The following is a 26055-nucleotide window of genomic DNA, read 5'->3' on the forward strand; positions in this document are numbered from 1 at the left end:
ACAGGTAAAGATCATGTGATTACACAACAGAGCTGCAGCAATAAGGTACTTGGAGGATTTAAAAATAAAAAACTAAATACAGTGGCATAATATATACACTTTATTAGGTACACCTGTTGAGTTGCTTGGTAAATTGCTAATCAGCCAATAACATGGCAGCAACTCCATGCGTTTAGGCATCTAGATGTAGTGAAGCTGACTTGCTAAAGTTAAAACCGAGCATCAGAATGGGGAAGAACGGGGATTTAAGTGACTTTGAATGTGGCATGATCGTTGGTGCCAGACAGGCTGGTCTGAGTATTTAAAAACCTGCTGATCTACTGGGATTTTCACACACAACCATCTCTAGGGTTTACAGAGAATGGCCCGACAAAGAGAAAATATCCAGTGAGCAGCAGTTGCGTGGACAAAAATGCCTTGTTGAGGTCAGGGGAGAATGGGCAGACTGGTTTGAAATGATAGAAATACCACAGTAACTCAATTAACCCCTGTTACAACCAAGGTATGCAGAATACTATCTCTGAACGCACAACACATTGAACCTTGAAGCATATGGGCTACAGCAGCCGAAGACCACACCGGGTGCTACTCCTGTCAGCTAAGAACAGGAAACGGAGGCTACAGTTTGCACAGGCTCACCAAAATTGAACAGTAGAAGATTGGAAAAATGTTGCCTGGTCTGATGAGTCTCGATTTCAGCTGCGACTTTCAGATGGTAGGGTCAGAATTTGGCGTAAACAACATGAAAGCATGGATCCATCCTGCCTTGTATCAATGGTCAATGGTTCAGGCTGGTGATGGTTGGTGTATTGGTGTGGGGGATATTTTCCTGGCACACTTTGGGCCCCTTAGTACCAATTATATATAATAGCCTATAATAGTTCCTGCCAATCCCCCCCCCCCCCCACAGTGGTTTAGAGGGTATTCTATATATTCCTCAGTACCACAGCCTATCTGAGTATTGTTGCTGACCACGTCCATCCCTTTATGACGGAGAGCAGCAAATAACAAACGGGATAAGACCAATCCAGGTGATGGTAATACTTTCCTTAATGATCAGGTCCAGGTCCAGTCCATGATCTGGGTAACTGATGCAGGAGACAAAACAATTTACCGCACTCCAAGGATAAGGAAAATGTATTTATTTATAGAAAAAAATCCAACATGAAAAACCATTGAGGTTACAGCATCATGACAGCACAGAGGGGAGCATGATTGACGCGTTTCACAAATTTTTTCGCTTAGTCATAACCCATCCCTTTATGACTACAGTGTACCCATCTTCTGATGGCTACTTCCAGCAGGATAATGTTACAAAGCTCAAATCATCTCAAACTGGTTTCTTGAACATGACAATGAGTTCACTGTACTTTAATGGCCTCCACAGTTACCAGATCTCAATCCAATAGAGCACCATTGGGATGTGGTGGAATGAGAGATTTGCATCACGGATGTGAAGCCAACAAAACCGCTCTGGACTAATAGTATTTTTTTTAAATATCTTGATTGGAGGTATTTTCCAGATGGGAACGTGCAGGGATTACCACCTTGATAAAATTGTACTTTGTAGGGTTCCTGAAAACATATCAGCAGCTTTGCACTGACTATACCATGTACCAGAGATGGTTCTATCAATACTTGCAATTAAGAAATGCTCTAAAGACTCGAGGCTTAACTCTGACTGTTTCTTTTTTTTCTATTCCTATCTTAGACAGTATAGTTCAAGCAAATACACTAAAGACCTTATTTGCAATATATATATGCAACTGTTATTTGAACTGCTTCTTAACTTTACCACCCCATTTAGGCAAAGATGGGAGACAGACATATGGGATGAGATACTGCAGAATGTAGAGCTTTTCTCATAGTCTCCGACCCATAGAGTGACCCGGCTCTTGGTTCTGAATAGGGCTTATCATTCTCCTGAATATCTGGATAAAGTAGGCAGGAGAGACAATCCTGAATGTGTAAGAAGTTCTCAATCTCCTGGCTCCTTTATGCATCTGTTCTGGAGATGTCCAAAGTTATAACGCTATTGTCAGGAAGTGTTAGCTATGTTAAAATCTGTATACGACTGCGTTGACTTTAAAACCCTATCCTATGCCTATTAGGGTATGTTAAAGGACAATTCTAATGACCTTGACCATGACCAGGTAGTGGCTATTGTAAGATTACTTTTTGTTTCATGCAAGTTGATAGCCTCTCATTGGGTTTCGCCCAACCCTCCTACCTTTGGGGATTTGATTCAGGAAATGGATAAAACATGTCATGTTTGAAGAATATACATATGCTTAGCGTAATGCCTCTAAAAAATGTGAAAAAGTTGGAAAAAATGGATGCATTACGTCCTACCTTTGCTTTATAATAGAGGTTGGGTATGTTTTCAGTAGGTTGGCATGTTATGTTACAGAAAGTTTCTACAGTATATATTATTGATATAATGGTTATTCTGGAATATTTTTGAAATATCTGATGGTACTGAATCATATGTATTGATTCTGTTATCTACTTTTTTGTGTGCTTATTGCCTTGTGAGGTAATCTAATCTTTGCTTTATCCATTTTTCTTTTTTTTCTCTTTTCTGTATTTCCTGTAAGAAAAAGAATCTGATTAAGAAATTTTAAAATTAACTTTAAAGAGTATGGTCCTTTTCTTGGCTGTGCAGGTCAGCTTGTTAACATATTGTTTTCAGACATGTTTTTCTTTTTGTGTGTATATGTGTGTGTATATATATATATATATATATATATATATATATATATATATATATAATCTTGAAGAGGAACCCCATGCCAAAATGAAAAAAAAAAACAGCATGGGGTGGATGCTTTGGGGCAGGGGACAGGGGCCTTTTCCCGACAACCCTGGCCAGTAGTTGTCAGGGTCTGCGGGCAGGGGTGTTATCGGGATCTGAAAGCTCCCTCTAACAAGGGGGCCCCAAGATCCTGGCCCCCCACCCTATGTGAATGAGAATTGGATATATTCATACCCCTACCTATTCACCCCCAAAAAAGTGTCAAAAATAATAACAGTACACCATTTTTTGACAAAATAATTTATTAAAGCAGCTCCGGTGTCTCTAATCCTTCTAATTTCTTCTCCCTTTGCGTGGGGGGCTGGGATCTGGGGTCCCCCTTGTTAAAGGGGGCTTCCAAATTCTGGTAACCCCCCTGTCCGCAGACCCAAACAACTACAACTAACCCCCCCTGCCCCAAAGCACCCACCCCCCCATGTTGGGGGCATGTGACCTGGTATGGTCCAGGAGGGGGGGGGGGCACTCGCTTGTCCACCCCCTTTCCTGACCTGTCGGGCTGCATGCTCGGATAAGGGTCTGGTATGGATTTTGGGGGAACCCCACGCCTTTTTTTTGGCATGGGAAGTTCCCCTTAAACATCCATACCAGACCGAAGGGTCTGGTATGGATCTTGGGAGGCCTCACACGTTTTTTTTTTTTTGTTTTCTTTCCATTTTGGCGTGGGGTTCCTCTTCAAGATCCTCAGCGCACAAGTCGCACAGCAAGTTGGATCATTATGATCCGACTTCTGGTGCAACTAATAATAACAAAGCAATGGGCTCTTATAGGGAACCATTGATTTTGAATAGAGGCAGATAAATGCCGCTAAAAGCTAGCGCTGCTGAATGTGCATTAACGTGAATACGAAAAACGACTAAAAGCATGTTTTTACAGCTGCTTTCTCCTGGCATTGGTAGTGGCTTTGCAGCTCGTTTATTTTTGAACGCCTTGTGTGCATGAGCCCATTAATGGCTTTGTGTTGAGTTATTTTGAGGAGACAGCAAATTTACACTGTTATACAAGCTGTACACTCACTACTTTACATTGTAGCAAAGTGTAATTTCTTCAGTGTTGCCACATGAAAAGATAAAATAAAATATTTACAAAAATGTGAGGGGTGTACTCACTTTTTTTTGTCAGATACTGTATATATAAAATGACACCTAGTGACCTATAGTTCATTTTTGTTTTAGTGGCCTTGTTCATTTTAACTTTAAAGACGGCAAAGTGGCAGATGCACCATCATGTCTTTCCCTTAAATTCTTTTTTTTCTTTTTTTTTTTTTTTCAGTGTGTTAGATCCATGAAAGAATTTCAGCTTAAATTTTTTTTTCTGCTTTTAGTTGGGTTAGATGATGTGTGTTTCATCCTGAATTAAAGACGATGTTCCTCTTTGTTCTTCATAGTCTCCAGTGTTCCATGTCCTGAGTGTTCTAAGATTCCGTTGTTCATCATAAGTCGTGTCACTGCCAAGAGCAACTCCTCAACTGTCAGTGTGATGCACAGCACAGAGCTAAGACATTAGAATGAAATGTTCATTGAAAATAAAATTTCATGGAGACATAGCCTTCCCCCTCTGCCTTGGTCATCTGTCCTAAAATAAAGCACTGTAACACACATGTTAAAGTAATGGGTTTGGCAAACTCATGGCCTGTCAGCAAAAAAAGACAACATATTTATCTCAGGGTATAAAAAAAATGTATTCACCAAAGATTGCCAAGTGATTGTCATTTTGCAGACTATATTTTCAGCATAAGTCTCACCTGAATTCCCCTAACCTATGTAATGTGTTTAAATAGCTGCACATATGTGTACTGACCTGCAAAAAGTCACTGTATGTATGTATTTATCATATGTGTGTGTGTATGGAGATATATATATATATATATATCCCTGCCAGCTAGCCTCACCTTTTTTCCAGTGTTCTTATATGATCAACTATCTCTCTCAAATGGGAGATGCTTAGAAGCTCACCACTTTCCTTCTATGCCTCATAAACATTTACTCTATAAAATAAGGTCTGTTGAAGTTGATGAAATTGTATTACATGAGTAAGAAAATTGGTCAAGAAAGTAGTGATTATTGGCTGAAATTGTGAGCGGTGTACCCCAGGGATCTTTCTTGGGCCCCATGCTGTCCAGTTTGTTTATTAATGATATAGAAGTTGGAATCAAGGACTTAATTTCAGTGTTTGCTGATGATGCCAAATTATATAGGGACATAATTGTGGCACAGGATATAGCATCATTCTCCCATCAAGATTTCCACTTTGGCGCCTTCTGAATCATCTGAATCCTCTGTCCCAGTGCTTGCCCAACAACCTGCCTCTCAGTTGAAGGCTTTAATGACTTGGCTGTTTAGGTACCTATCCCTCAGGACTTCAATCAGATTCAGTCAAACTTACCCTCTTGAAGGCTAGAAAGTTGGCTTCTGATAAAGTTTACACCTTGAAAGCCTATTTTGTGTGGTGCAAGACCCGGATATTTCATTCTAAGGACAAATCCTGTTCTTCCTCCAGTCTGGTCTAGACAAGCATCTTGCCTTGAGTACCATCAAGGGACATCTTGCATTCCCTACTTAAGGCATTTGTGCAAGGTGTTGCACGCATCTCTCTTTCTCTACATTTCACTGTAATTCTATGGGACCATAATCTTTTTTTTTTTTTTTTTTTTTTCTTTTTTAGGCGCTCGGGACCTTTTAGTGATATTACCTTAACTGATCCTCCTCGCAGGATGGCCTTTCTTGTTGATATCACCTCTGTGTGTGGGATCTCTGAATTAACAGCCATATCCTGTAAAGCGTATGTCCCATGTTACACAAGGACAACGTTGTCTTTAGTCCCAAAGCCTTTCTTCCTTAGGTGGTTTCCTCCTTCCACTTTAACCAGAATATTGTCCTCCCCTCCTTTTGTGCTGAAATATCCCAAGGGAATTTCTCCCCACTGTCTCATTTTATTTCCTTTATTGTATTATAGGTATTTACAGTATTTAACACTGACAATTTATACAGTGCTTTGCATATATTGTACATTCACAACAATCCCTGCCTTCAAGGAGCTTACAAAGTTCCCTACCTTATATGCATGCATACACATACTAGGGCCAATTTAGACAGGGGCCAGTTAACATGTCTTTGGGGTGTGGGATGAAACTGGAGTATTCAGAGGAAGCCAACACAGGCACAGGGAGAACATATAAACTCCATGTTGGTAGCGTCTTGGTTAGGCTTCAAACGGATAACCCTAGTGCTGCAAGCAGAAGTGTTAACCACTAAGCCACAGTGCTACCCCAGTGTTTCCTTTTCTTGACTTGGTATGCGGTTTGAGAGCCTAGCTCCAAATAACAGCCTTGTTTAGGGGATTGGACCCCCTGATTCTTGCTCCACCGTTGCTAGATGGAATATACAAGTCATCATTCAAGCTTATGGTATAAAAAGGATAGGGTTCCTCCCTCCCTTGGTATTGTGCATGCTATCACATCCATTTCTTCATGGGCTTTTCAGCATCAGACATCTGTCTCTTAAATATGCAAGGAGGCCGCCTGGTCTGTTTACACATTTGTTAAATTTTACCATTTAGATGTTCAGGCTTCCTCTGGTGCCAGTTTCAAGTGTATGATGCTGCAAGTTGATCTCTGAATTTGTCAAGCCCATCTTGACCTGTTAATCTCTGCCAGCCTTTTTTAGTCACTGTCTACTTGTTGGTACTTGCTCAACCATTGATTGCCTGTAATTGGAAAGGTTTAATGCAGTGGTGGCCACTCCATATGGGGCACAGGGACGCTGCCCCCTTAATCCATGCACCCGGGCCCCTTGTTTGTTTCCATCGCATTAGGCAGGTGCTTCCACTACACATTATTTGTATATCTAACAGGGATTATACAGTCATATTATGTGTGTTGAGTTTAAGAGTAGTGATCTCTCTGCATCTCCCTGCTCTCCCTTGGATTGTCCCATCTACAGCGCTGCAACCAGTGTACACTAGGATAAGAACAACTATAATCTAGTTTATATAAGCATTATCTGCTTTCACCTCCCTCCGGTATGTAACAACAGAAATTCTGGGCACCATGACAGCAGTTCCAACCCTTTTCCTGGTGTTTTATACCTTAGCCCCAATAAATGTAGGCATGATGAGAAGGTTTTTTTTCTGAATTTAATATAAAGCGATCTCCATTTTAGGTTTTCTGAACCGTCTGGTTATTTAAGTTTCTACATAACATAACCTAATCTGCACCAAACATGTCTTGCAGTATAAAATGTGCACAACCATTGTGATAGAAGGCGATGTTAAAGCATGTGTGTACATATGTTCTAAATTTGCCAAGAATATTTCTGGCTCAGCTTCAAATGTAGATGATCTGTAGGCTAGTGGAAACCGTTTTCAGCCAATGACAAGTTTGGCAGGTTCTGAAGAAAGCCATTGTTGGCCAGCAAACTATAGGGGTCAGTGAGAGAGCTGGCAAGGTTCCTATCACAATCTGTTTTGTATGCCAGTGCTAGTGCTTTGAAGACAAGTGATGGTGCCTTGTATGCTTTAGAAATGTTTTTTTTTTTATCTTGTTATAAAAGTTAAATGTGAATATTGACATATACAGTATATACAGTTCTGTGCAAAGGTTTTAGGTAAGTGTAAAAAAATGCTGTAAATTAAAAATGCTTTCAGAAATAGATGTGCTAATAGTTTATTTCTTATCAACTGACAAAATGGAAAGTAAATGAACAGAAGAGAAATACAAATGAAATCACTATTTGGTGTGCCCACCCTTTGTCTTCAAAACCGCATGAGTTCTTCTAGGTACACCTATACACAGCTCTTGAAGGAACTTGGCCGGTAGTTCCAAGCATCTTGGAGAACTAACCCCAAATCTTCTGTGAATGTAGGCTGCCTCCAATCCTTCTGTCTTTTCATGTAATCCCAGGCAGACTTGATGTTGAGATCAGGGCTTTGTGGGGGCTAAGCTATCACTTCCAGGACTTCTTGTACTTATTTACGCTGAAGATAGTCCTTAATGAAATTGGCCCCAAATTTATTCTGCAGCAGGACGACCACCCCAAACATACAGCCATTCACACACCTCCCTGATGGTATGGCATGATGGGTAAGTATTTACCTGCATTTATCAGCGTAAAGGACACCATTGATCATGACCAAATCTCCAATTCCATTTGCAGTAATGCAGCCCCAAACTTGCAAAGAACCTCCACCATGCTTCACTGTTGCCTGTAGACACTCATTATTGTAGGCTCTCTAGCCCTTCGGCAAACAAACTGCCTCCTGCCACCCCAGTTTCTATGTTTACATGCATAGTTGAGTCACTTAGCCTTGTTTCCACGTTGGAGGTATGGCTTTTTGGAAGGTATTTTTTCATGAAGACCATTTTTGGCCATATTTCTCTGGACAGTAGATGGATGTAGCTGGGTCCCACTGGTTTCCTCCAGTTCTGTGCTGATGAACATCTTCCGATGTCGAAGGGAAGTAACCATGATGTGTCTTTCATCTGCTGCATTAAGTTTCCTTGGCCAACCACTGCGTCTACAGTCCTTAACGTTGCCAGTTTCTTTGTGCTTCTTCAAAAGAGCTTGAACAGCAAATCTTGACACCCCAGTCTGCTTTGATATCTTTGCCTGGGAGAGACCTTGCTGATACAGTATTACTACTTTGTGTCTTGTTGCTGTGCTCAGTCTTGCCATGGTGTATGACCTGTGACATGACACCGTCTTCCACAACTTCACCTTGGTAGCAAAGTTTGACTGTTCCTCACCCAGTTTTAAGCCACTCACACAGCTGTTTGTGTCAGTTAATGACTGTTTCAACCTACATATGAGTTGGCTCTCATTAGCGCCTGCCTGGTATAATTGGTTAACCACTTCAGTACTGGGCACTTTCACTCCTTTCCTACCCAGACCAATTTTCGGCTTTCAGTGCTTTCGCACTTTGAATGGCAATTGGCGGTCAAGGAACGCTGTACCCATAAGACATTTATATATTTTTCTTTTGGTGGTATTTAATCATTGCATTGTTGTTTTTAATTTTTTGCTAAACATATGAAAAAAGACTGCAAATTTAGATTTTTTTTTTTTCTATTTTGCAAATAAGTCATTTTTCTTTGTGTGCTGATAAGGCTGCACTGATGGCCCGCACTGATTGAATAAGACACATAAGTTGAAACGTCAAGACTGGGCCAAGAAATATCTGAGGACAGATTCTTCAAAGGTTTTATGAACTGATAAGATGATAGTGACACTTGACGGACCAGATGGATGGGCTTGTGGCTGGATCTGTAAATGGCAAAGAGCTCCAATTCGACTCAGACGCTTGCAAGGTGGAGGCGGGGTACTGGTATGAGCTGGTATTATTAAAGATGAGCTAGTGGGACCTTTTCAGGTTGAAGATGGACTCAAAAGCAAACCTACTGTAAAACTCTTACAATTCCTGGTAGTGCAGCTTTCTTTACAAATTCCTTTCGACTAGTTACTGTGATACACTTCCTTCAATAGGAATGTACAGGAGGCAAGTAGGGGCAAGCAAACTCCAACACTGTTGGAAATTGCTAAGCCTTTGCCTGGCATAACAGTCTGGCATCCGGCTATGACATGAGGACTTGGGAAGCTGCTTCGATTACCTGTATCTTTTAGGTGCCTGCACAATATATTTGCAGTATTTTTTATTTATGACAGTCACTTTAATCTACTAATGCTATATTTGTTTAGCATGAAACATTGAAATTTTCTTTAAATAAATGACCCTGGTTCAGTTTAAATCAATTCAGATCTATTTTTCCCTCACTTGCATATGCCATACATAACGTGTTAGCTGGAAATTTGGCATGTAGCAAGGGTCTGAGAAGAGAAGATTGTTAGGCTTTCAATATGGGAATCATTATAGTATATATACCCCAGCGCATTCCCTCAGCTTGCATGAGTTTACTAAAGATTAATATTTTGTAGGAAGCTGTAGCCGGCTAACGTCCAGAATTTAATCAAGATTTGTTGAATGAAAATATTTGCGTTGGCAATGACAAGGAGAAGCTTTACGTCTCCTATTTTCTTCTGTAGAGGCCTCTCATAGTATTTGTGGGCTTATATGGTCACCTGTTGAACATCATGTATGGAAATCTCAGACCCGTAGCTCCTGGTTATTTTCTGCGAATAAATCTGCGTGAGAAAATTAAAAGCCTGATCTCTATGTACATTCCTGTGTCATAGGTTCTAAAGTCTGTGCTTATTAGGAATGCTGTTGAATGGAGAGCCATACTGAATCAGGAATACATTTTCTATAAGTGGAAGTGAACAGAGTAGAGTTAGAACCTCTGCCAGGTATTTGTGTCTGTCTACGTTCTTGCTGGAGAGAACTCATCTCATTTTCTGTCCAGTGTTTTGAAGGCAAAGTAGGTGATGTGAAATCTCTCTTAAAATGACAGATACCCTGAATGAGAACCACTGCATGGTTTGCATTTATTTTTGCCTTGCTGTACTTTTCACCACCCCCATTTTTACAAATTTCTTTTCATGGTGTCACTAGGATAGCACATGGGCACTTGGGTCCCTGTGATTGTGTGTGTTTCCTCTGGGTTCTCTGGTTTCCTCCCACACTCTAGTAGTAGGATAATTGGCTCCTGTCTAAAATTGGCTTTAGACCCTTGTATGCATGCCCAAGATGGCTGCCTCACTGTCTACCCCAACAGCAGATAAAGCATGTTGAAAGCCAAGTTAGTTATTTAAAAGCACAATAAAAATATTAATTAATTTAAATGAATGATATAAAGTGAAAGAAAATCTCTTCAGTAACAGCAATAAACACTGACAAGTTTTAAGTATCCCCTTTAAATGTATCTGTAATCTCCATCACTTCCCTCCAAAAAAAAAAAATCTAAAGCATTGTCTTGTTCTTTCAAGAAACTGAATATATGTATTTGAGCTTTACAGGTTCAAATAATATCTTTACATTTTGGAATGGTTCACTGTGTTTTGTGTTTACAAGAGGCATATCACCTGGAAAATTATAGCTCTATCATGGTTTATCTGATTTACCTCTTTATTTTTATAATACACTTATTTTTTTTATATGTGGCATTGGCTAGTATTGTTGTTTTAATAGTACTTGTTTATTGATCCATATATTTAGATGATAGTCGCATACTATAAAAATATAGGGGAGATGGTACAGCAACTTTAAATTAGTATATGGAGAGATTATGGTGAACTTATGCTGTGTTCTCCTTCACCTAACAAAATAAGTTGTATAACTCGTTTGGGATATAAAACATATAATTTAATTAAAAAGTTATGTTTCACAGCTATTATTTATTTGTAATCACGATTGTTCTCCTCTAGATTAGAATATATGATTGAGTTGGTGATTTAATTTGTTTTCTTGGTTTACTTTCTAGGTGCTGTGTTGCTGGCAAACATACAAGGTTTGGCAGTGAATGTGGACCCAGTGCTGTACACATGGCTTCTTTACCAGCCTCAGAGAAAAGGGGACAGACAGGCCCAACAGGTAATATATTCTGTAATGAGTCATTCCTCATAACCATTATCTGATATATACCTGGTCTGTTGTTGCTGTATGTTTAATGCTGAACAGGAATTCAGCCAGTTTGTAAAATCTGCTGGCTTACTATGAGTTAACACCGATTTGGTGCATGCAACCTCATGGAGCTATCTCTAATATTTTCAAATTACAGTTTTACTGAGTGCTGGGAATACAGCTATTGTTATACTCCCAGCACTCTGACAGATGCACTGCCTTCTCACACACAGTAGTTGTGCCCGTCCCTCCTCGCTGCTGTTCATTTACAAAAGCTTTTGTATTTTGTGAATCAGTTCACATAATACAATGTGCTCTGTGATTTGGCAGGAGGAGGGGAAGGGTGGGCACACCAACTGCATGCGACTCTGCAGCTTCAGAAGCTGAGACCAGAAGGTCCAGCGTCAGAGCGCCAGATGTATAGTGATAGCTGTGCTCCCGGTACTCAGTAGAAATATAAACTGAATAAAGGAGGTAGGTCCATGAGGTGGCATGCACCTAGTTGGACCTAACCCATAATAATACAGTACATTTTACAAAGTTGCTGAAATCCCAGAGTTCGACTTCAAAGCTGAACTCCAGGCAGGCCTACAATGCACAAACAGATGCAACTCCATATTTGTTATTAGGTTTTTAAATGTAGTTAATTTTTTGTAATGCAACCACCTGATTTTGACTTGTTCCCTGTACAGCAGGTTTCAGACTGGGTTTGGATGAAGCAGCACAAGTAGCCGATCAGCAATGCGGCAGTGCTAACAAGGGACGTGCTCATAGAAGAGAATGCACAGTGGCAGATAGGGGTGTGCTGCTTTTCCTTTCACTATTAAATTGAGTACAGGGGGATAGAAAGAGACAAAACCTGTAATTTGTACAGTTTTTTTTGTCTCTTGTCCTTTGCTGCATGGCACAGCTGTGCTAATTTTATAAATGGATTGACAAAAGCACAAATCCAAAACTTTAAAAACAGCTCCCATTTTCTGTATATTGCACCTGTGTATTTAGTGGTTTGCCTGGACTTTAAACTCTTAGTCTGACTTAGTATCATAGGCGTGCGCAGGTGGTGTGCCTGGGCACACCCTAATCACCTTGAGAGGCGCCGATTCCCCCTGCTGCTGTTGCACCAATGCACCCGAACGGGGCTCCTAAAAAAAATTGTAAAAAATATAATAAAAATAAAAAACTATTGACCCTGTCCATTGCCCTACTGACACCAACCTCTGCCCTACTAACACTGTCCATGTTTTTAATAAATTTGGGGTGCACACCCTAATGCAATAGGCTGCGCACACCTATGCTTAGTATCAACATTTAGAAGAACTCTGGTATTAAAACATATCTTTTTTAGTTTTAAAGTGTAAAAAACCAACGCATATTATGTATCTAGAAATGATTCCATGATACTAGTTTTGGCAGAAGAACAAAAGTCATTGAAGCCCAGTTTTGCCTTTTGTTGCATGTGTTATGAGAATTGTCTGCTGTATATCTATCAGAATACACTTGTGTTCACATGCTACCGATCATCCTTGCGTTCGTGTTTTTATTTCATGTTCACACTTTTTTCTGTGATGAGGTGATGGAGAGAGAATAAATCAGTTGTCTGAATTGAACATTTATTCCTGCTTATTGTTAACCAAGTATATACTTAATAGAACACAGATCGGTAAGCCTGCAGTCCTGCTTTTTTCTTCAAACCCACTGAAGGCCCAGGGCCAAGAGGACTAGGGGGCCTGGCAAGAGACACCCCTGTAAAGGGCGTAGGTACTCTGAGAAGAAGATAGATCCAGGCTCATAAACCTCTGATTGACTGGTCCTTCTGTAGTCACTTATATATAGATTTATCAACTCTCGTTTAGATTTTTTCAACATTAAAGCACACCTGAATTATGCTCATAAAAAGTAACATGGTATTGCTCAATGCCTGAATTCCCTATCGTCAAGATCAAAAAGTGCCACAGGGTTAGCAGCAGTATGCAAATATTGATTCTCAGATAGTCAACATATGATCTTTGGGGGGGATTGTAGTCAAAAATTGGGAAGTGGGCTGGAATTCTGAAGCTGAAATTTGGTACTTAAAGAATGGCCTTGTGCCTTTACACTTGCATATGACAGGTATGCTTTAACGTGGATCTTGCATGTCATTATTTGACTATTAACAGTGTAATGTTGCTCATTCTGCTTTGTAGAATTATCTAATTATAATTTGTATTACTTCTGTTACTTTCTGGTGTTAAGGGCCTGACCCTGCACACTTCAGCTTGTAACTTATTTGTGGCATTGCCAAATCTGATACTATAGTACATATCCTGAAAATTACCTGGTATGCAGGCCACGTGATATGTTGTCAGCAGTCGCCAGCCACCTCTCTCCAGAGTTGTCTACAGTCTTAGGCCTCATACACATGGACGTTTTTACAGCAGTGTTTTTTAGCTTTTTTTGCAGCTTAAAAACACCACTCCATGTTATTCAATGGCCTCTTACACACCATGGCGTTTTTGAGCTGTAACAGGCATTGGCGTTTTTAAGCTCCAAAAAAAAACTCAGGACCAGCGCATACTGAGGCTCTACACTAGAGCTGTAAAAACGCCAGACGCCGGTAAAAGGTGTGAAACATGGTTTAACAAGGCTTAACGCTGTTTATACAGGAACTTAAATCGGTGTTCTGCCCACCGCTGCAAAAATTAAAAGCCAGCAGCTACACATACTGCACCTGCTGACTTTTAATAATAAGACACTTACCTGTCCTGGAGGTTAGCGATGTCGGCACCACAGCTGATGTTTCCATCAGCTGTCGGGTGCTGCTGCCGCCGCCATTAGAGCTTCACGTCGGGAACCCTACTGTGCATGCGTGAGTCTCTGCTCCTCTCTCCTACTGGCCCGGCGGCAGGGGAAGGAGGAGGGAGCTGAGCGGTGATGTCAAAAGTCGCGGCAATAACTCTGTCAAAAACAGGTATCCGCTCCCCCCTAAAGGTGCCAAATGTGGCACCGGAGAGGGGAAGGAGACAAATGAGCAGAAGTTCCTCTTTTGGATGGAACTCCACTTTAAGATGTGCTTTTAAAGTTTGCTGTGAGTTCTTAAAGCGGAACTTTACCCATAACAACTTGATAAAAAAAATAATGATCTTTATCAAGGAACATACATTCCAAATGAATAATTATGCTACCAAAATTAGTGTGTGCTGTAAATTGCCTCCGGCATTGCTCCTTTTTCTTCTTGCTGGAGGCTGCCATTTTGCTGAAGCCCAGAGCCCCTGAACAGCAGTTAATCCTAAAGTGGAACTAAACCCATGCGTTTAACAGTTTAAAAAAACATTTACATACCTGGGATGCCGGGATTGTTAACTGTCACATTTGCTTGTGTCCTTAACCAAACTGTCAAACCATTAAATGGCTAGTGTCATAACTGCTCACATGTACAGCACCATGGCAGTTCCAGATCAAACAGAACCAGCTTCCTTGGCTGTAAAGGATAAGGAGGGTTTAATTCCGCTTTAAGGCTGTGAGCAGACTGGACTTTCCATTTTAGGCACTGCAGAATATGTAGAGTAGCTGAGCATGTGCAGAATAGGGTGAGGCAGTGTATTACTGTATTTTAAACAGTGTAGGCACTTATTTTCTAATGCTTTACATAGCTATACCTGCAAAAGGGTCCCATCTGAAGTGACTTTCTTTAAGTAAGAAAAGTGGCAATGGAAAATGGTAAATTTGCATGCTTGCTTAATTTACCTGGTTATGTTAAAGGAGCAGAGGCATTACAGATCTTTCAGGCCGCGATAGAGTGGTTAATAAGCGAAAACACCGAAATGGTGGCAACAAGCTTAATTAGCTTAGGATCTTCACCTAATCATATGTTTTAATTGAAGAACAGGTGTAAGCAAAATATTCTGCACTTTCGTGCCCTTCTATCCACAAGTACTCTTGAATCTCTTTTCATTAGGAGCTATCCATTTAAACATTCATGCAGTTAGCATACTTGGTTATTTTCCTGGTCTAGAAATGAACCCGTGAAACACTTAACTGTTCCATTAGCTATGTTCACCTGCCGAAAAGAGCAGCACTGGTGTTTATTTTCTCTACTTTGCCTCCCCAGCCATTGGGATCTGCTTCTCTTGCCATGCCACTGTCGAGGAAGAAGGAGGATGAGGTGTCAGTTGGCAGTACGCCTTTGGCAAAGCAGGCATCAAATCAGCCGTCTGAGTATGCCAGCAGCCCTGTCAAAACAAAAACCGTAACAGGTATGCTCTCTTCTTTAGCTGAAAAAAAAATACATATCGGGAGCTTTTAGTGGGTCAGCTGTGCAAACACGTTGAGGCACCTTTGGGCTTTTCACAAATACACCCTGTGTTAGAGAATTAATGTTTCTATAATTAAAATCCATCCGTTCTTATTATTTCTACTGCTCAGGTTCTGTTTTGATTTAACATTACTCCTATTTTGCTCATTTTGTTGTAAAACAGCTCATATGTACACTGCCGTTTTTTGGTTTAGTGTAGCAAAATCTTGACAATCTTGTTATGTGCTTATAACAGACCAGTGTATGTAGCATAGGTACTCAGTTGTTGGATAAAACAAACATAGTGGTCAGAGATGAAAGTATAAGATGGAACAATTTTTATGGTTCCTAAAGGGGCTTATGTATTAATGCTGAAAAAGGGAAGTGGTGGGTTGGAGCAGGCCTGGGTTGGCTGTATGACAATAATAATTGCCAAAAGCATTTGTCTCTATGATAGTGTCTGTGGGCTGGTGCGAGTTCCTGTGGGCAGCTTAGCCATAATTACTTGGTTAATAAAAACAGAAGAGTTTACTGTTACCCAAATACAAGAGGGCTGATTTAAAGAATAGTCACAGGCAATATATAAAATCAAATCTGACCTGATAATGCTATTCAGGTAACATTGTTGCTGTGCCAAATCCACTTACTTCAAATTTACATAAGTCCTAACAGCAATAGTGGGGGAAATAATTATTTGATCCCCTGCAGATTTTGTAAGTTTGCCCACTTACAAAGAAAAGAAGGGTCTATAATTGTTATCATAGGGTGTATTTTAAATGATAGAGACAGAATATCAACAAAAAATTCTGAAAAAACATGATACAAATGTTATAAATTGAGTTGCAGTTCAGTGAGTAAAATAAGTATTTGATCCCCAAGCAAAACTTGACTTAGTACTTGGTGGAGAAGCCCTTGTTGCCAAGGACAGATGTTTCTTATAGTTGGTTAACTTACCAGGTTTGCACACATCTGAGGAGGGATCTTCATCCACTCTTCTTTACAGATCTTCTCTAAATCCATAATGTTTCTCGGCAGTCACTTGGCAGCTCGAAGTTTCAGCTCCCTCCATAAATTTTCTATAGGATTAAGGTCTGGAGACTGCCTAGGCCACTCCACAACCTTAATGTGCTTCCTCTTGAGCCACTCCTTTGTTGCCTTGGCAGTATGTTTTGGGTCATTGTCATACTGGAAGACCAATCCACGACCCATCTTCAGTATTCTGGCTGAGGGAAGAAGGTTCTCATCCAAGATTTTACAATACATGGCCCCGTCCATTGGCACCTCAATGCAGCAAAGTCAGCCTGTACCTTTATCAGAGAATCAGCCCCAAAACATCAGGTTTCCACCTCTGTGCTTGACTGTAGGGATCGTGTACTTAGGATCATAGTCATAGTTTTTCTCCCTCCAAACAGGGTGAGTTGAGTTAATGCCAAAGAGCTCAATTTTGTTTTTTTTTCCTCCTCTGACCACAGCACGTTCTCCTAATCCTTCTCTGAATCATTTAGATGTTCATTGGCAAACTTCAGATGGGCCTGACATGTGCCTTCTTTAGGAGGGGGACCTTGTGGGTGCTGCGGGATTTCAATCCATGGTGGGATATTGTGTTACCAATGGTTTGTTTGGTGACTGTGGTCCCAAGTGCCTTGAGATCATTCACAAGCTTTTCCCTTGTAGTTCTATTCTTATGATCACCCTTACCCCATGAGGCAAAATTGCGTGAAGCTCCAGACCGAGGGTGATTGATGGTTATTTTGTATTTCTTCCATTTGCGAATAATCTCTCCAATAGTTGTCTCCTCCTCACCAAGCTTCTTGCTGATGGTCTTATAGCCCATTCCAGCCTTGTGCAGGTCTACAATCTTGTCCCTGACGTCTTTTGACAGCACTTTGGTCTTGCCCCATGATGGTGAGGTTTGAATGGAAGAAAGAGATTCTGTGGACAGGTGTCTTTTTTTTTTTTTTTTTTTCTTTAGACACATAACATATTTAAAAATATACCAATTAAAAACAATTATATACCCTTAATTTCTTAATTTCTTTGTAAGTGGGCAAACTTACAAAATTTGCAGGTAATCAAATAATTATTTTCGCCACTGTATTTTTTTGGCTTTTGTCATTTAATTCTCAGCTTTATCATCCCTTCTTTGATCAAGTGCTTGTAGCAGAGCTTAGAAAGATGGGGCTCAGCTACAATATTGAATCCGTAAACATTCTGGCCAACATTTTTGTAGATTCAAAATATGTAGATACTGACAGCTATAGGGATTTTAGTGGCATTTATTAGAATTAATTTCTGTGGAATATTTTCCTGAGCAATGTACTTCTCTCTCTTTTTTAATATTTTCTTTTCTTAAGGCCACTACATGTATACCTGAATGTATATTTAACTCGCACCACATGGATTAAAATCTTAACATGCATCCTAAAAGGAATTTTTTAGTGTTCCCAATACTGTATTCTTTAGAAGTGTTACTCATTATTTAATATAGAATAATTGCTTTCTGACAGAACACTGTTTAGAATTCTTGATGAGTACAAATAAATATTTCATTAGATGTGCTGATCTAAAATATTTCCATTGTGCCAAAAATATTCTTTTATAAACATCAGCTGATCAGAACCAAAATCTGGCAATTACGTTCAGTCGGATCTTCCCAGATGTATTTAAATAGCAGTAATCAGTAATCTCCGGAGAATAATCTGTTTTTTTCACAAATGTGTGACCTTTCATAATGATTCTTCGAAACATCAGGGTCATTTCCAGTCAAGACCAACAGGTGGCTGAAGAATATCCATCCTCAACTGAACTTTTTAGAATTTTTTTTAAGGTTTTATTCCTTTTTCTCTATTGGTTTATTTTGTTGAGGGTCATTAGTTAGGGTGTTTTGGTTTCAGATATAATCTTGTATGAAAAGATGAAATATAATTTCTACATTTTATTTTTACTGTTTTTTATTAGAGGAAGAAAAATGTGCCAAAGCTATGGACAGGTGTTAGACCCTTTTGTATTTTTAAAGTGGTTGTAAAGTCAGAAGGTTTTTTTACCTTAATGCAATTAATTCATTAAGATAAAAAAAACACCTGTGTGCAGCAGCTCCCCTCAGCCCTCCTTCATACTTACCAGAGCCCCCTCTCGATCCAGTGATGTTTCGCGAGAGATTTGGCTGTCCGGGACCCTCCCTCCCCATTGGCTGAAATAGCAGCAGGCGCCATTGGCGCCCACTGCTGTCAATCAAAATTAGTGAGCCAATGAGGGGAGAGAGGGGTCAGGACACCATGACTCCGTGTCTGAATGGACACACAGAGCAGCGGCTCAGCTCGGGTGACCCCAGAGCAAGCTGCTTGTTGTGGAGGCACTCAGCAGGAGGGTGGAGCCAGGAGAGGCGGCGGCCCCAGGAAGGGGAGGATCTGGGCTGCTGTGTGCAAAACCACTGCACAGAGCAGGTAAGTATAACATGTTTGTTATGTTTTATTAAAAAAAAGTCAAGACTTTAATATCACTATAAGATATGTATTATCTGGGCTTTTTTGTTTTGAAATCATGACCAACAAATGTATGTATTAAATAGTAAACAAATCATAATAATTTCGTGCACTTACAAAGATTTTACCTCTTGTATAATAGTTTCACAGTGCAGAAGACCAAAGGATCCAACACACCCCTCCTTGTTTGCATTCTCAGCACTTCTTAACTGGTAATGAGAATTACAGAAATAAATATGTAATCTGCAAACTAAGAGGAGCTCTGGAAATAAGGGGATGTCATAATGTAATCCTGTAATCCAACATGGGAGAACTCTGGCAGGGCTGACAACACTGCTTGAGATTTCAATGCAGCAGAGTTGGCTCATTGCAAAAAAATAAGAACTCATTATTTCTGGCAGGATCCAAATGTATATTTCTGTACCAGCCTTTTTAAAGAGAGAGAACATTGAAGAAGGTGCATGTATTTGCAGAGATGTATTGAATACATATCTATATCTATATCTATCTATCTATATATATATATCTATCTATCTATATATATATATATATATATATATATATATATATATATATATATATAGATGTCTAGATATCTATATATCTATAGATAGATCTATATATATTGTGCAAATGTACAATTTAAAGCTATGTCAACAGACTTGTTTAATTTTAGGGCAGAAATACATACATTCAAAAATAATCTGTCTCTAGGTGCTGGCCTCATGTCTGCATGGCCAAGTAGCCTTTTAAACATATAGTCAATACTGAAAGAATGCCACTTTAGCTTCTGCTCTGGTGTGCATCCAATAATCTTGACAAGATAATTAACATAGCTTTATGATGCCAACATCAGAGTAGAGGTGCAATTAACATCTACACTGTTAAGCCTGGTACACACAACGAGAATATCAGACGAATAATCGTCCATTTTTTTTTTGTTGCATAGTAGTCTTGTATCGAAAACAAATAGGTTACTAGAGTTAGGAAAATTCTTGTAAGACAGAATACAACTTCTTGCGATATTGTATTGTATTGTAATGTATTCTTTTGTTTCCAAATATGCACCGTCTTGGTCACTTGATTTTTTTTTTTTTTTTTAAGAACAAATACTGTACTAATTAAGCAAAAATAGTTCTTTCAGTTAATGTACGAGAAATGTTTTAGTGCTTGTCCCTTAGGATAATTTTGCATGAATTGTCATGATTGGCACTCTAAAGCTGTGTACTAACGATCAGATTATCGGGCGATCACTCCGTAAGCACTATTTTTCATCCGATTTTCTCATCATATGCATTAGGGCATATTGTAACACATTTCTCGGATACACTGGAACATGAAGGGGAGTTGTCACAACACAGAATCAAGTGACCTGAAGCAGCAGTCACTTTATGGGCCTGTGTTCATGGGCTTTTCTTTGTGTTAGAACTAGTTATCTTCTCATAAAAGTCAATTGGAATACAAAAGCGATTTGAAGTACATCATGAGGTCTATTGCAGGTCAAATGCACTTGGGAAGGAAATCTAAATGATCACTCATATGTCTTAAACTGATGAGGGTGAATGCACATGAAAGCAAGCCTATTGACTGAACCCCTAAAAATGTATTTTAAATATATCAGCATAAAGTATGGAAACAAGCCTCAACACATGTTGCTGCTGCATTAAATGTTAATTTTTAGTATATATTCATTTTTGGCTAAGAGTGGAATTGGTTGAAAGTTAAAATTTATACAGTCATGGACAAAATTGTTGGTACCCTTATGGTTCATTGAAGCAGTGCTTCTTTCCTCTTGAAAAGTGATGGAATAAAAATCAATTGTCCCATGTATACCTGCATGCCTTAGACAACTCCACTCTATTATATAGGACTTTTAGGTGCAGCACCTCGGAGCAAGTTTAACTGTAACCATTTAAATTTACAAAATGTATTAAAATAGACCATTTTGCATGTTTGGAAACTGTTTTTTACAATGACGTAAGTATGGTGCATATTACAGGTTTAACATATGTAATCCCTATATCACATATTCTTCAGCAATATGGCAGTAAAGCACTATTCACACTTCCAAAACTGGTCAATGCATTTGACATGTTGCCATGCTTTTTAGGTATGTCAGTAGAGCAAACACAGTAGGAAAAGAAAGAAATTATTGCTTTTTCTACAAAGGTATTTTTAAATGGCTTTAACAGATTTTCCGGTATCCCTAAACATATTATAACTAATATTTCAAACTAACTATTTTAAGTAATTAGTATCACATGTCTTCAATCTTGTATTCGGTCAGTCATTCCTTTAAATTGAAAAATCTAGTCACTCTGCTTGGTATCATCATGTGCACCACCCTGAGCATAAACCTGAGAAAGCAAAAAATAGAGTTGTCTGAGGAGGTTACATAGAAAATGTTGAATCTGCATATCAAAGATAAAGGCTATAAAACCATCTCCAAGCAGCTTGATGTTCTTTTTACTACAGTTGCAAATAATAATAAGTTCTTTTAAGGTCCATGGTGGTGTAGCTAACCTCTGTGAATGTGGTCGCAAGAGGAAAATCTGCCAAAATTGAACACAAGGATAGTGCTACTTGGTAGATAAAGAGCCAAGGAAAATTGCCAAAGATATACAATCTGAACTCCATATACAAGGCACATCAATGTCTGGTCGCACCATTAATCACTTTTTGAGTGACGATGGGCTTAAAGGAAGAGGACCTAGGAGGACTCCAGTGTTGATATAAAAACATAAAAAGCTAGAATGAAGTCTGCTAAAATTCATATTGATAAGCCACAATATTTCTAGGACAGCCTTTTCCAACCCTTCTAACACAGAAAAGCCCTTAAAGTAGTACTAAAGGCTTTTTTTTTTCCATTTTGGATAGTGTAAAGGTGAGTTAAAACCCCTGACAGTTTTTTGTGCCATGTGAGCTCCTCCAGCGGCCGTAATTTTCTATCATCGGCGAGACTGGGACACCACCTATGCAGATTTTGCATTTGACCAGATATGTACTTAATGTGAGTTCCAACATTTTTAATAAACTGCCCATTAGATGATGGTTTTCCCTTTCTATACCCAAATACACACACACACTACAGCGGTGGGGGGGAAGCACATGTGATTCGGGCAGGAATTGCGCCACATTCCTGTTCAAATCGCATGCAATTATTTGATGTACTGTTTGCACCCATTTATTTTGTTTTGACGTAAATCGCACTTCACAGTATCGGTTTTGGTTTCGGAAGCATTTTTACGAGTACTCGTCAATATAATCAGTATCGAGGGCATCCCTACTTCTCTCTTGTTCTTCCTAAGATATCTGCTCAGACTTTAAACATTCAGTTGCTCTCCTGTGGAACTGAATGACCTGTTTATTCCTCATAGTGAGAGGAATTTTTGCTTTAAACGGTTTTCACTGGAAAAGCTGCCCCCATTGAAATATTTGCCCACATTGCTTGTTCTGGTGATGATTGGAAAGTTTTGGACTTCCCATAATTTTTTTCTCTTGGTGCCAATGGTCACCAGAACAATTAGAGTGAATCCACCAAGTGGAGACACAGGCAATGGTGAAACACTTGACATGGGTTCCAACCCCTCCACACTGTACCCAAAACGTAAAGTAAAGTTTAAGATTTACATATACTATAACTCTTTCCTATAGAAACTTCCAGAAGAAGAACCATCTCTGCAGCACTCCTTTAGTTAATAATTTTCTGGTTTTATCACCCCCAGTTAAGCTTTTTGAGTGCTCTCTTAATATTCTTGTCAGAATGAATACATTTACACTACCAATAATTAATCTTGTCATCCAGTTAATACAACTGGGAAAAGGGGACGTGGATTTCTTTCAACCCCTTGCCATCTAAAATGATTATATAACAGCATTAACTCTTAGTGTGATTGACAAATCATTTCCTTACAACATCATTAGAAGAATAATAATCTTTAGAAAAATCAAGGTTGGCTGAAGTGTGTCTCATATGTCAATCCACTTATCTTGTAAATCTGGAGATTACTTCATCATAACCCATGGATCGAAATGATTAGCAGCATTGTTATTGTGCATCAGAATTCAGGAAGGAATGGAATTTTTGTGACTCTAAAATTGGCACCATATGCAGTGATGTTTATGCAGCTTATAACGTGTGACACCTCATATTTCAACTGTAATGACATCTGATGCATAGTGCCAGCCAGTTACGTGCGTTCTACTTTACATGAACATCTAATACATAATTTTCTATCTATCAGGGATTTGTAATGATCACCTAATACATATTTTATAATACACATACAATCAAACAGGATAACATGCTTTTAAAGTTGTGTAAGAAAACGGCTGAACTGTCAGTTTAAAGGAGTAAAGGCAGAAGGTTTTTTTTATCTTAATGCATTCTATGCATTAAGATAAAAAACCTTCTGTGTGTAGCAGCCTCCCCAGCACCCCCCAATTACTTACCTGAGCCCCATCTCTCTCCAGCGATATGCACGAGTGTCTAAGCCGTCCGGTACACTCCTCCTGATTGGCTGAGACACAGCAGCGGCACCATTGGCTCCCGTGGCTGTCAATCAAAGTCACTCAGGGGAGAGAGGGGGTGGGGTCAACATGAAAGAAGTTGGTTTGAAATCTTTGCAAATGTATTAATAATAAAAAACGAAAAAATCTAATGTACAGTGCCTTGAAAAAGTTTTCATACCCCTTGAAATCTTCCACATTTTGTCATGTTACAACCAAAAACGTAAAATTTATTTTATTGGGATTTTGTGATAGACCAACACAAAGTAACACATAAATGTGAAGTGAAAGGAAAATGATAAATGGTTTTCAAAAGTTTTTACAAATAAATATGTGAAAAGTGTGGCGTGCATTTGTATTCAGCCCCCCTGTAGTACTCTATAGAACCGCCTTTCGCTGCAATTACAACTGCAAGTCTTTTTGGGTATGTTTCTACCAGCTTTGCACATCTAGAGAGTGGCATTTTTGCTGATTCTTTGCAAAAAAGCTCAAGCTCTGTCAGATTGGATGGAGATCGTCTGTGAATAGCAATTTTTAAGTCTTGCCACAGATTCTCAATTGGATTTAGGTCTGGATTTTGGGCCATTCTAGCACATGAATATGCTTTGATCTAAACAATTCCATTGTAGCTCTGGCTGTATGTTTAGGGTCGTTGTCCTGCTGAAAGGTGAACTTCCACCCCAGTCTCATCTTTTGCTGACTCCAACAGGTTTTCTTCTAAGATTGCCCTGTATTTGGCTCCATCCATTTTCCCATCAACTCATGCCAGCTTCCTGTCCCTGCTGAAGAAAAGCATCCCCACAACATGATGTTGCCACCACCTTGTTTCACCGGGGGAATGGTGTGTTCAGGGTGATGTGCAGTGTTAGTTTTCTGCCACACATAGCGTTTTGCTTTTAGGTCAAAAAGCGAAAACTCAATTTTTGTCTTATTTGACTAGAGCACCTTCTTCCACATGTTTGCTGTGTCCCCCACATGGCTTCTCACAAACTGCAAACAGGACTAATTATGGCTTTCTTTGGTTTTCTTCTTGCCACTCTTCCATAAAGGCCAGATTTGTGGAGTGCATGACTAATAGTTGTCCCGTGAACAGATTCTCTCACCTGATCTGTGGATCTCTGCAGCTCCTCCAGAGTTAATTTGGGCCTCTTGGCTGCTTCTCTGATTAATGCTTTTCTTTCCTTTCCGGCCTGTCAGTTTAGGTGGATGGCCATGTCTTGGTAAGTTTGCAGTTGTGTCATACTCTTTCCATTTTCGGATGATGGATTGAACAGTGCTCTGTGAGATGTTCAAAGCTTGGGGTATTTTTTTATAACCTAACCCTGCTTTAAATTTCTCCACAACTTTATCTCTGACCTGTCTGGTGTGTTCCTTGGCCTTCATGATGCTGTTTGTTCCCCAAGGTTCCTAACAAACCTCCGAGGGCTTCACAGAACAGCTGTATTTATACTGAAATTAAATTACACACAAGTGGACTCTATTTAATAATTAGGTGACTTCTGAAGGCAATTGGTTCCACTAGAGTTTAGTTAGGGGTATCAGAGTAAAGGGGGCTGAATACAAATGCACAATATTTATTTGTAAAAAAAATTGAAAACCATTTATCATTTTCCGTCCACTTCACAATTATCTGCCACTTTGTGTGGGTCTATCACATAAAATCCCAATAATATGCAATTACGTTGTTTGTTGTAACATGACAAAATGTGGAAAATTTCAAGGGGTATGAATACCTTTGCAAGGCACTGTACATAAGTATTTACAGCCTTTGCCATGACAATTAAAGTTGAGCTGAGGTGGATCCTGTTTCCACTCATCATCCTTGAGTTGTTTTTACAACTTGATTGGAGTCCACCTGTGGTAAATTCAGTTGACTGGACATGATTTGGAAAGGCACACACCTGTCTATAAAAGGTCCCACAGTTAACAGTGCATGTCAGAGCACAAACCAAGCCATTAAGTCCAAGGAATTGTCTGTAGACCCCCGCGATAGGATTGTATTGAGGCACAGATCTGGGGAAGGGTACAGAAAAATGTCTGCAGCATTGAAGGTCCCAATGAGCACAGTTGCCTCCATCATCCATAAATGGAAGAAGTTTGGAACCACCAGGACTCTTCCTAGAGCGGGCCGCCCGCCCGGCCAAACTGAGCAATCTGGGGAGAAGGGCCTTAGGGGGGGTCACTCTGACCATCAGTGTTTCTCTGTGGAGAGAGCAGAATCTTCCAGAAGAACCACCATCTCTGCAGCACTCCACCAATCAGGCCTGTATGGTAGAGTGGCTAGACGAAAGCCACCCTTCAGTAAAAGGCACATGGCAGCCCATTAGAGTTTGCCAAAAGGCACCTGAAGGACTCAGACCATGAGAAACAAAATTCTCTGGTCTGATGGCCTGAATGGAAAGCGTCATGTCTGGAGAAAACCAGACACCGCTCATCACCTGGCCAATACCATCCCTACAGAGAAGCATGTT

The 26055-nt window shown here is 39.7% G+C and overlaps 1 protein-coding gene across 1 annotated transcript in view; it reads left to right on the top strand.

Moving 5' to 3' along the window:
- The window catches only part of VPS13B (vacuolar protein sorting 13 homolog B), a 1301055-nt gene that overhangs the window by 547939 nt on the left and 727061 nt on the right, over positions 1 to 26055 (top strand). The window contains exons 10-11 of the mRNA XM_073632833.1: positions 11184 to 11293; positions 15411 to 15555. Of these exons, the coding sequence (XP_073488934.1) occupies positions 11184 to 11293; positions 15411 to 15555 (255 nt within the window). The remainder of the gene's footprint in view (positions 1 to 11183; positions 11294 to 15410; positions 15556 to 26055) is intronic.

This window comes from Aquarana catesbeiana, linkage group LG05, assembly GCF_042186555.1.
Source record: "Aquarana catesbeiana isolate 2022-GZ linkage group LG05, ASM4218655v1, whole genome shotgun sequence".
Taxonomy (NCBI): domain Eukaryota; kingdom Metazoa; phylum Chordata; class Amphibia; order Anura; family Ranidae; genus Aquarana; species Aquarana catesbeiana.